The 12,908-nt window shown below is 39.3% G+C and overlaps 1 protein-coding gene across 1 annotated transcript in view; it reads left to right on the forward strand.

The window, feature by feature from the left end:
- LOC131430138 (uncharacterized) overlaps positions 1 to 12,908 on the forward strand; it is a 32,491-nt gene that overhangs the window by 17,411 nt on the left and 2,172 nt on the right. The window contains exons 5-7 of the mRNA XM_058594860.1: positions 3,131 to 3,247; positions 3,312 to 4,190; positions 4,249 to 5,658. Of these exons, the coding sequence (XP_058450843.1) occupies positions 3,131 to 3,247; positions 3,312 to 4,190; positions 4,249 to 5,658 (2,406 nt within the window). The remainder of the gene's footprint in view (positions 1 to 3,130; positions 3,248 to 3,311; positions 4,191 to 4,248; positions 5,659 to 12,908) is intronic.

The raw sequence follows: 12,908 nt of genomic DNA on the forward strand, positions 1-12,908 counted from the left end.
TAGAAACCAAGTACAAGAGCATACTTCGAGCCAAAAAATGTAGCTATTGGAGACATTTTGTCGAAGGTTTGTCAAGAGATACCTCAATGAGCACTCTTTGGAACACGGCCAGACGAATGAGGAATCGTAACGTGGGCAATGAGAGTGATGAATACTCGAACCGATGGATATTTGACTTTGCTAGGAAAGTTTGCCCAGATTCTGTTCCTACGCAGAGCATTATACGGGAATCTCCTCCAAACAATGGTTTTATTAATAACCCATTTTCAATGATGGAATTTTCTATAGCACTCTTGTCTTGTAACAATAACGCTCCAGGGTTGGACAGAATTAAATTCAACTTGGTGAAGAATCTGCCCAACCTCGCAAAAAGACGTTTGTTGGAATTGTTCAACAAGTTTCTTGAGCAAAATATTGTTCCACCTGACTGGAGACAAGTGAAAGTTATCGCCATTCAAAAACCGGGGAAACCAGCTTCCAATCACAACTCATATAGACCCATTGCGATGTTGTCCTGCATCAGAAAATTGTTCGAAAAAATTATTCTACGACGTCTCGACACTTGGGTCGAGACGAACGGTTTGTTGTCAGATACTCAGTTTGGCTTCCGTAGAAATAAAGGGACGAATGATTGCCTTGCATTACTTTCGTCTGACATCCAAATTGCCTTCGCTCAAAAGCAACAAATGGCATCTATATTTTTAGACATTAAAGGAGCATTTGATTCAGTTTCCATTGATGTTCTTTCAGACAAGCTCCACCAACATGGACTTCCAGCGGTTATAAATAATTATTTGCACAACCTTTTGTCAGAGAAACGCATGCATTTTTCACATGGCGATTTGGCAACATTCAGAATTAGCTACATGGGTCTCCCGCAAGGCTCATGCCTCAGTCCGCTCCTCTATAATTTTTACGTAAATGACATTGACAGCTGTCTAGTAACCCCATGTACACTAAGACAATTGGCAGATGATGGCGTGGTTTCAGTTACTGGACCCAAAGCTATTGATCTGCATAAACCATTGCAAGATACCTTAGATAACTTGTCCGATTGGGCTGTTCATCTTGGTATCGAATTCTCTGCGGAGAAAACAGAGTTAGTCGTCTTTTCAAGAAAGCATGATCCCGCGCAGCTTCAGCTCCATATGATGGGAAGAATGATCCAACAGCTTTTAACTTTTAAATACCTCGGGGTGTGGTTCGATTCCAAATGCACGTGGGGAGGACACATTAGGTATCTGATAACGAAATGCCAACAAAGAGTAAATTTTCTTCGAACAATAACAGGATCTTGGTGGGGTGCTCATCCGCAAGATCTAATAAAATTGTATCAGACAACGATACTTTCAGTGATGGAATATGGATGCGTTTGCTTTCGTTCCGCTGCAAACTCTCATATTATCAAACTGGAGCGAATTCAGTATCGTTGTTTGCGAATTGCTTTAGGGTGCATGCATTCGACACATACAATGAGTCTTGAAGTTCTGGCGGGAGTTCTTCCATTAAAAGATCGATTTTGGGAGCTTTCATCACGCCTGCTATTAAGATGTGAGGTGCTGAATCCCATGGTAATTAATAATTTCGAACGACTAGTCGAGCTTCGATCTCAAACAAAATTCATGACAGTATATTTTAACCATATGTCACAGGAAATCAACCCTTCAAGATATATTCCTATCCGTGTCAGCCTCCTAAATGTCCCTGACTCAACTTTATTTTTCGATACATCCATGCAGCGCGAAGTGCGTGGAATCCCGGATCATCTACGTTCGACGGAAATCCCAAAAATATTTTCAAGTAAGTTCAGGCATATTGACTCTGAGAAAATGTTTTACACGGACGGTTCGCGAATTGAAGAAGCGACAGGGTTTGGTATGTTCAACAATAATGTTTCGGCCTCATTTAGGCTTCAAGAACCTGCATCTGTTTATATAGCAGAGCTAGCAGCAGTTCATTATAGTTTGAGTGTAATCGTCACATTAATTCCAAACCATTATTTCCTCTTCACAGATAGTCTGAGTGCAATTGAAGCCATTCGCTCAAACATGACTGGCAAGACTGAACCGTTTTTCCTGGGCAAAATAAAACAGTGCCTGAACGACATATTGAACAATAATTATCTAATCACTATAGTCTGGGTCCCGGCTCATTGCTCCATTCCTGGCAATGAAAGAGCCGATATTTTAGCCAAACGTGGTGCTATTGAGGGTGAAATTTATGAGAGACCAATTGCTTTCAACGAATTCTATAGCTCGTCTCGCCAAAGAACACTTGCCAGCTGGCAAGCTTCTTGGGATAAAGATGATCTGGGTCGGTGGATGCACTCAATTATTCCGAAAATATCGACAAAGGCATGGTTCAGGGGACTGGATGTGAGTAGAGATTTCATTCGTGTGATGTCCAGACTCATGTCCAATCACTACACGTTAGATGCACATCTCCTTCGAATTGGGCTCTCCGAGACTAATCATTGTGCTTGTGGCGAAGGTTATCGAGATATTGATCATGTCATTTGGACATGCGTGGAGTATCGTGATGTCAGATCTCAACTAATAAATTCTTTGCGTACCCAAGGTAGACTATCCAATATCCCAGTTCGAGACATTCTTGCTTGTCGTGACCTTTCATACATGAAACTTATTTATCATTTCATAAAGAAAACTGGAGTTTCAATTTAATAAAGGCCCCTTTCAAGACTTAGTTCTGATCCCAGCTGCGTCCATGAGTTCAACCAATAGCTAAATTAGAATAAAAATAATGTAATGATACAAACAAACTCGAAACAGTTTATGAAATTATTAACAAAATGTCTGAAAATAACAGCTTATTTTATAATTTATAGAAGTTAATCGTTTGGTTCAAATAATATTTCCGAGTAGATTTCATAATTAATGACGAGTTACCTAAGATGATATTTAAGTAATAAGAAAATATGTTTTAATAAATGCAAAACGTTGTGAATATGTTAGAATTAAATTAGGATAAGAATATTATGTAAAAGTGATGCTACGGCGAAGAAAAACTTATGTAAAATGCCTTAAGAAATAAACGTATTTATGAAAAAAAAATATAAATATTCGTATAATGGTTAAATAATCTAAGTAGCATATCAATATTTACTTTACAGAATTCATATCTTGCTATTCATGCGATATAAGTACTGAAGATTGTAGAAACATCAATGAAGATCATGTATTATTTGTTTGCACCGAGTACTACGACGAGTGTTACACTGGTTATGATAGTGAGTTCTCATGATTTAAACAATTATTGCGAATGCTTCTGGATGATTCTCTCTATCGCTACAGGTGCAACGCGAAAGACGCTTCGGGGGTGTATGGATAGTCTCGACTTGGAAGAGATATCTCCGACTTCAATAAAATGTAATGAAAGCAAATGTAACAATGAGGAATTTCCAACGCATCGGAAGTGTCTCCAGTGTGAAAATTGCCAGGACAGTGGTTCGAGTGATTATTGTACCAACGTGTCTGCATCTGGCTGTTTCACGTTGACCTTAGAAGATGGTACTGTCCATCGTGGGTGCGATACGGACGATCGGTTCGAGGATTGTACAGAAGACGATAACTGTGAGGTTTGCTACGATAGAGACGATTGTAACGCGAACACCTGCTACCAATGTACAAATGATTGCCCATCAGTAACTGACATTACACCACTGAAGTGTCTTGGGAAAACATTCACCGGTTGTTACACTCTTCAAGACCTTGACAGTTTATTGATCAGTCGCGGCTGCGTTGATGACAGTACTTCTGATTATTGTCACAAGGATAACTGTTTATATTGTAAGGACAATAATTGTAATACTCACGAGGTGAGAACGGAGCCTTTACTATGTTCTTCTTGCTCGGGATCACAATGTACGATAGAGTACAGTCCTGCAGAAGAGTGCAGTAGTGTGGGTTTGCTTACTGACCAGTGTGTTACATTTGAAGTAATGGGGGTAACAGTCTTCAAAGGTTGTTTAAGTGGTGCAATTCCAGAGGATTTGAAACCAGAATGCATCTTAGGTAATAATTTCTGCCAAATGTGCTCATCAAATTACTGCAACACACCTATCCTGAACTGTTATGAATGCTCGACCGATGGTGACGGAATCGAATGCTTAACAAATCCTTTATTCACGAAATCATGTGAATCTGGTGAAACGTGCGTTACCTATTTGGATGGTAATCAAAGATTGACGAAGTTTTAGAATATTTTTGATTACAGAGTCGTTTTTTCCAGAATCTGGACAGCTCCATCGAGGATGCTCCAGTTACAGCGGCGAAAGTTGCGATCTCGGGTCGCTATGTGAGCCATGTTCCAGTTCTGAATGCAATGATCACATACTGCCCGAAAATCGCCAATTCTGTTATCGATGCTCCGGAGAAAACTGCATTACAGTCGAAGGTGTAAGTTCACTTAAACCAGAACCATGCTTACAATTTCATGATGACGAATCATGTTACACATATGTGGAAAATGAGCTGACCGTTTACCGTGGCTGCGTTTCGGATGAAGTCGGATTTTGCATTGATAACGAATTTTGTATAACCTGTAACGATGAAACCGGTTGTAACTCGCGAAATCCCTCGGTGCCCAATGAACTGGTATGTGTGAAATGTAGTAGCAATGCGCTATGTGAAGGTGTGGCATTTGGGTCTAAATGTCAGAAGGAACTATTGTTGGGACGAACTGATTCATGTTACACACAGTATTGGACCGATCTAGAAGTTGAAAAAGGATGCTTGTCTGATTTAAGTGTCAATGATCCTGAGTATGGAAACTGTCAGGCGAATAATGAGAAGTGCCATGTGTGTAATGAATCCGACTGTAACCGGGGAAAATCCATCTGTTATAAGTGTAACTCGGAACAAGATTTGAATTGTGCTGAGATCGTTGACCAACAATATTTAGTTCCATGTCAAGGAGAATGTGTGTCATTCATTACCGAAGAAGGTTTTACCGTACGTGGATGCATCGAATCATTCCAAGAAGTTGAATTTGATGAAACTTGTAGGGAAAAGAAATGCAACAATGCAGTGCTTCCCAAAGATCATTTGAAATGTATTCAGTGTGAGGGTTCACAAGAAGAGTGCCTCAATGGTTCCGATTTGAACAACAAAGCATGTCCACGTCATCGAGTGGGTGATAGGTGTTTTACGCATTTTGAAAACGCTACAAGTGTAACCAGAGGTTGTGTGTCAAGCACAGTAAACGGTATTTGCACGGGGGATTGCATTTCATGCGGAACCTCAGGTTGCAACCGTGAAAAGGCCCTTCAGTTGAACACGCTTTCTTGTATTACCTGTCAAAATAAGAATTGTGAAGGAGTGACTAAAGGTGAAATTTGCACAGAGAGGATCTTACTGGGTAGACATGATTACTGCTATTGGTACGATGATGGACAAAGGATACAAAAGGGATGTCTCAGTTCTTTAACAGCAGAAGACGACGACGAAATCGGGCATATTTGTCGTCATGATGAATCTGGCAAATGCGTGCTCTGTGAGAGCAATAACTGCAATGGAGATCTCAACTATTGTGTTGCTTGCAACTCTGCTGAGAATGCTGAATGTGGCGGATCGATGAAGAATGTACCAATGGAAATGATGAAAACATGCTCCGATAGGCAATGTGTGTCATACATTGATGGTAAGAAACATTTAAGTAAACATCTCAAACAATTCAAATCATGTTCCGTATAGCGCTTCCATATATTCCTCTTCATTAAAAAAAATTGTCTTCAAACCAAGTTGATGCTTCAATACCGTTTAAAAAATTAAAAATCAATGCATTTTATAGCTTTTATAGCTTTCAACAACCATTCTCTTCTTGCTCGCTTCGCTTTTCTTCGGGTACCCACGGTATTAGTTTCAAGAACCGCAAATCTCAGCGCATCATATCTTTCTAACTATTGCTGAGTGAGCAATTACAGGAATTAACAGAATCGGTTGCGGAATCCAATTTGAATGAAATTTTGCACACGACTTCGGTATAACAAACCATTTGCTTTTCATAGATGGAAAGTTTTGACTCAACCTTTATCTTATAACCATTACATGGCTGGTACTACGATCCTATTGAGACTAAGAATCCTTTCAGGTCAGGGCTCAAACATACGACAACTGGTTAGTGAGACCAGTGCCCTACACATTGAACCGCAACCGGGACAACTTTGGCAGTCTTTTGATTTTGTGTAAAGAAGAGTTGGATATTTTTAGATGATTAAGATTAATACCGAAGCAAGAATTGCATTCATAGAACATTAAAGTTTTTTTTGGAATTACTGTAAGGGGGTCGGCTCTTAGTTTTTTTGAGTTATCATGATATCATAATCTTCTCTGCCTATCATTACTACTTAGTTTCCCTTGTCAACCGGGATTTTCTCTTAAATGTTTCAGCAATTCTCTTTTGTGTAAATCTTTGGATATCGGATTAAATTATCCTTAACTTTTCCCTTGGTATGTTCTATATGCTGTTTCCGATTACCTTCTAGCTCCGTGCTTGTTTACCGGTCCTTGAACATTTTTAGTACCTAATTTACAATTTGCAATATTCCCCCCAAAGTACAATGGAACATTTTTTCACACCACTTGACTCAAATGAAGGTACACTGAAAAAAATAGCAATGAACGATTCCTGTGTGATCGATTCACGTGCTTCTCATATAATACAAAAATCAAGTAACTTGTTTTTTGGATACAAGATGAAATTCTCTGAAATACAAGTTTGGTTTTTTCTTCACTCAACTTAGATATGTTTTTTTCATAGGATGTAATCCACTGTATCTAAAAAATATACGGACTGTAAAGAAATCGTTATATATTCTTCACTTCCGACGAAATGCGTTTGTCTTGGGAGGACGCTTCAAAATCATTTTCAGAATTTTATTCTGAATCATTTGAAGCGTTTTCTTCCTGGTGAAACAACAACTTGACGAAATTGATACTGCATAAAGCATGGCTGTTTTGAAAAGTTTGTTTTTAAATTAATAGTTCGTTAAAGAACGATAGAGCTTAGAATTTCTGTTTGTTAGAGGATATAAACATTTAAAATAATTATTACACTTTGCCTGGATTCCTTCAATGTGATTCTTTAAAGAGAGTTTTTTGTCATACGTTAAACTTATCAGGAATCAGGAATCAGAACAGATTGGCTCGAATGGCACATTCCCCTTGATGTATGCAGATTTGTGCCTTGCCGCTAGATCTGTATAGTCATCTTTTTCCTGAAGGGAAAGGAAAGGCTAAAAGGAAGGAATTTAGGCTAGGTTATTCAAGAGAAAAGGATAATGACGATACAATACATGTAAACAGAAGTCAATTCTGCACCCCAAGGTATGCTGAACATTCTGTTGGACTGCACAAAAACAAATAAACAGAAATAACTTCTGCACTCGTAGGATGCTGAACAATCTGCTTTAACCTTTATAAGTGTTGACTCAATAGTCCTGATTATTCCAGTCGATATGTTCGGACAGAAATCTTTTGAAATCCATAGTTCAGCTTACATTTCTGTTTGGGTAGAAGATTTAGAGCCATCATCAATGCTGCAGAGAAACAAACGTTTTCCTGCAACAGCCGTAGCCGCTCTCAGTATCTTCCACCTCTTGGTCGGAACTACCGGGTTTTGTAAATATATCCGCTTCAAAACATCGATCTCCGTTAACTTTTCTTCGGGATGCCAAGGAATAGCAAAAGAGATCCTGTTTTGATGCAGGCACTAAGGCTCTATCACAAACCTGTTATCGCCCGCCTGTTCGTTTATCATTTCAAGTTTCTTTTTGAGCCAGGTCGAGCTGTCCTCGTTCTCCGGAACGAACCAGACCACCCCAATCCTCAGCCCGCATCCATTGAAACTTGGTATGAATGACGCAGGAGGCGTAGAAAAGAGGAAATTGTTTAAAATCTTCATCAGATTGTCTTTCAGGTCCGCTGTAAACAAACCGTTCAACATGCGCATCTGAAAGCGCTCTGTTAACCTGCTTCATTTTCCTCGGAACGATGTTTTGTGGACCCAGATGGTTTCTTGCTTTGATTCCGCTCGAAATTTTCACCGTTTGTCTTCGTAGCGTTAGGATTTCCATCCGGTGCGCCTGAAGACACAATCTATCGTTTTCCTGTAAAAGATCCGGAAAATGTGATTATGGTTTGGTTTAAGAAAAGAAGCTCTTGATTTATGAGAAAAGATAATTAATTTTGGCTGCATTTGGTGCAATTTCTTGTCACACCTTTATCACGGTATTCCTTCGATTATTCGGATGTCACCGGATCGTTGGCATTAATTCAAGGCTTATCGATCGTAATAATGCGTCTTAGCTACACGCTTGGAAAAAATCGAAGTTTACATCGTAACAAACACAAAAATGCTTGAATTTACGTCAAGTGTAAGTTTCAAATTTTTCTTGATAATCAGAAAGCATTGTTCCGCTCACTTCAGTGGTACAAATTCAGTGGTACTAATTGAGATTTGACGTGATTGATACCTAAAATATCCGTCAAAATGGATTTGATTGACCACTTTGATATGCCAGTATCGTCAGCAACGTCTCTCATCGCCAATCGACGGTTTCCAAGTACTCGATTTTTTGACGTGTTGTCCGTCAGTTGATTTGGACGTTCTACCAGAATGCTTATCGTCTTCAACGCGTTGTCTGCCTTCTTTGAACATTTTGTATCAATAAAATCTTGTTGTTTTTGATAGGGCTTGGTCCCCGTAAGCCTTCTGCAGCATTCGGAAAGTTTCCGCAGTGGTAATTTCATTTGAAAAATAAAAATTAACTTGACAAAACTTAACTTTTTTTATTTGAAGTTTGAGATGGATGTTAGTACAAAGTGTTGCCGCCCAAGAAAATGAGCTGGTTGAACAAAATATCGGCGCATGATCGATTCCGGGCAGTTTTCGGACACAGTAGTATGCTTTGTTATGAAATTGTCATACCTCAATGGGGGAAATTTTTATCTCTGTACAGCCAACTGTAAGAGTTGCATTTATTTCGTGTTCACCCTTTACAACATTGTCCACTTTTTGTTAGCATCTTTCGAATAGTATGGACAATTCACACACATGTCCGGTTATCTTCTAAGGCCACAAAACCTGGAGTAGGTTAGTAGAAGATCAACGCATCCTTCGCGTTCTTTGACGGAAGGTGAATTCAATCGTCTATGGCGAAGTGCAGATAGAACATTGAATGTAAAAAACTTCATACGGATCGCATAATTTGCTACAGATTCTATGTTCCATTTTATGATAAATAGTAAAAAAAGCATGAGCCACCTTACATTTGCATGCAGATTTAACGAGATTATAAATATTGTTTGTTGTTGTTAAATTATACTTTTAAAATGTTATTTGATAACATTTACTGGAATTGTACGACATTGGATAATAGCTTTTTGAGCGTCTGGGACTACACTGAGCGAAATAAAAATAGCACCACCCTGTTTCATCGTAAAATTTTGCTAGAAGAGTCAAACAACTCTCTTTCCACCTTGTATGTAGGTGATAATGCTTATTATATGAACTGTTTGCATTTTAGCCGACCAGTTCATGAAAAAAATGTGCGAAATAAAAATAGTACCAGTTATTCATTTACCGGATTACGAGTTTATTTTCCACAAAATAACCTTATTCTGCATTGTAAAACAGCTTAGTAATGTGTGTACGAACCACTATTTCGAATATCTTCAATTAGACGTGAATTCATTGACAATTCCAGATTTTCAAGAATATCCTGTGTGATCTCCTTCCAACATTCTCGAACTCGATTTTTAGCGTGTTTACGTTGTCAAACTGTTTCCCGTTTTTGTAAACGAGCGAGAATAGACCACAGGATTTCGATAGGATTTGGATTTAGAGAAGAAGCTGACCACTTCTATATTTTTGACATAAAACCACTCTAGTCAATTTTGAATTATGAATTGCATTATAATCTTGTTGAAGAATATAATCCGGATCAAGGATTCACCGTATTCAATCAAGCCTATCTCCAACATTTTTATGTACTTCTCTGACTTCATTTTAGTGGAAATCCACGCCAATGGAAGTTTTCCATGAAATGAAAATGCTCCTTAAACCATTAGCGTACCGCCTCCGAAATTTCGATTCATTTTAACAATAGAATCTTTGCACAAATCATGCTAAAAGTATTGCCAGCCATCTGATCCATCCAGGTTAAACTTCTTTTCGCCAGAAAAGAGTACGTTTTTCCATTCACCAGTTCAGGAAATATATCTCTTTGCGAAATTGAAACGGTGTAACTTATGCTTCTCTGTTAGGTTAGGTTTTACCAGTTTTTTGAACCAATCCAGGTTTTCATTGCACGACAAAACTTGTTGAACTCGTCGGTAGGTCCATTTCTGCACATATTTGGGATGCTTTTCTTTTTTGATTTATTGCAATTCTAAAAAAAGTACGGGTGTGTAATGTCAGAGACATAACTGGATGTCGTGAATACGAATATGACACGATTTATGTATGCTTCCGAATTCGAATTGGTAGTTCATCGATTGTTTGAATTGTGCAACTTTCCCCTCTTTCATTACTAGAAATTTAAACGATGCGCCTAGACTAAATTACAGATTAGTTACATTAAACATTCTGAAACGCACTTAAATACTATGAAATAAGCAGTATAGTTCTTTATAATAAAAAAAATGGTGACGATTTTAGTTAGTTCAGCACGCAGACTCTGAATTCTAAACCCATATTCCAGAACTAAGCTCTAAAACATGAAGACGATTTTTCACCATGACTACCAGAATGAGTTTTATAGAGTACAGTAAAGTAAATTTCCGCATAATTCTTTAGGAGTATTATTATGGTTCTAAAAAGAACCGAATAGAAGAAGTCTGGAATAAAGAACTGGATCCTGAGTTCAAGAACTAAATTTAGAACCAATAACAGACTCAGAATCCAGTTTCAATTCTAGAATTGCAATTTCGAAACTCAAATTAGTTCCGGAATACAGTTCCAGAATCCAGTTTCAGCACGCAGGCTCTGAATTCTAAACCTATATTGCGGAACTACAATCTGAAAATTGAACTTCTCGTTATGACTACCGAAAACCAAATGATGGCAGGTGCTCTCTCCGTCGCTGATGGTTTAACTCCCGCGATGGCAGTCTGCTTGCCTTGAAGCCCAGCAAGCGAATGAAAGTTGCTACCTGAGCGTTTGAGGTTTTAACCACGCAAAAGGCGCTCTCTCCGTCGCTGCTGGTTGATGGTTTAACTCTCGCGATGGCAGTCTGCTCGCCTTGAAGGCCAGCAAGCGAAATAAAGTTGCTACCTGAGCGTTTGAGGTTTTAATCACGCAAAAGGCGCTCTCTTCGTCGCTGCTGGTTGATGGTTTAACTCTCGCGATGGCAGTCTGCTCGCCTTGAAGGCCAGCAAGCGAATGAAAGTTGCTACCTGAGCGTTTGAGGTTTTAATCACGCAAAAGGCGCTCTCTTCGTCGCTGCTGGTTGATGGTTTAACTCTCGCGATGGCAGTCTGCTTGCCTTGAAGCCCAGCGTTTGAGCTTTTAACCACGCAGAAGGCGCTCTCTCCGTCGCTGCTGGTTGATGGTTTAACTCTCGCGATGGCAGTCTGCTCGCCTTGAAGGCCAGCAAGCGAATGAAAGTTGCTACCTGAGCGTTTGAGGTTTTAATCACGCAAAAGGCGCTCTCTTCGTCGCTGCTGGTTGATGGTTTAACTCTCGCGATGGCAGTCTGCTTGCCTTGAAGCCCAGCGTTTGAGCTTTTAACCACGCAGAAGGCGCTCTCTCCGTCGCTGCTGGTTGATGGTTTAACTCTCGCGATGGCAGTCTGCTCGCCTTGAAGGCCAGCAAGCGAATGAAAGTTGCTACCTGAGCGTTTGAGGTTTTAACCACGCAAAAGGCGCTCTCTCCGTCGCTGCTGGTTGATGGTTTAACTCTCGCGATGGCAGTCTGCTCGCCTTGAAGGCCAGCAAGCGAATGAAAGTTGCTACCTGAGCGTTTGAGGTTTTAACCACGCAAAAGGCGCCCTCTCCGTCGCTGCTGGTTGAAGGTTTAACTCCCACGACGTCTGCTCCCATCGAACGCACGAAAAGAAATGATCGATTTTCACCACGGTTCCCCTTTTATACGCATTCAGTTGAAGATATGTGCCTGACTACCTCAAAATCGTCGTCCTTGCGCGAAAAACCCAAGCGAAAGTAAAGAGTTTTCCGCATTATTTTGAAATTTTGAGAAAACTTAATTTTTGAGTTGTTTGTGGTTATCTCACACTGTTCAAAATATTATCCTAAATTCCTGATCATATTTTTGATGAAATGGTGAAAGAATTATGTTGCTACCATTAATACAAGTCGAGATATTCACGATTAAGTTCTGCCCATTCTTCCATATGGCTAATTTTGAAAAGGCACCCCATAGTAAAGTAAGTCGTATTCACGACAAAATTCTTCTCTTATCCTTCCCCGAAAGCTTACTTTTCCTCCCACGTTTCTCGATACAATTAGGTTTCTCATATTTTTTTAAAAAATCTACCGATAACAGTGTATGATCGAGAAACCTTTCGACCAATTTCTTGGTTGGAGAGCCCTGCGTTGTGGTATGCCCTAATTTTTATTTTTTCTTCCAGCATTAAATCCTTAGGTCGACCCATGACTGCTATAGTACAACAAAACAACCTGCTTTCGTTATTATTAGAGAGAAACTATACCTTCAGCTTACCGTAATTACTAATCAACAAATATCAAAACAAAAATCTGTCAAAATTTATTAGAACAGACCTTTGTGTAGGGTGGTGCTATTTTTATTTCGCACGTTTTTTTCATGAACTGGTTGGATAAAATGCAAATAGTCCATAAAATAAGCACTATCACATACATACAAGGTGACGAGAGAGTTGTTTGACTGTTTTATATATAAATGAGTTTTTC

This window comes from Malaya genurostris, chromosome 2, assembly GCF_030247185.1.
Source record: "Malaya genurostris strain Urasoe2022 chromosome 2, Malgen_1.1, whole genome shotgun sequence".
Classification (NCBI taxonomy): Eukaryota; Metazoa; Arthropoda; class Insecta; order Diptera; family Culicidae; genus Malaya; species Malaya genurostris.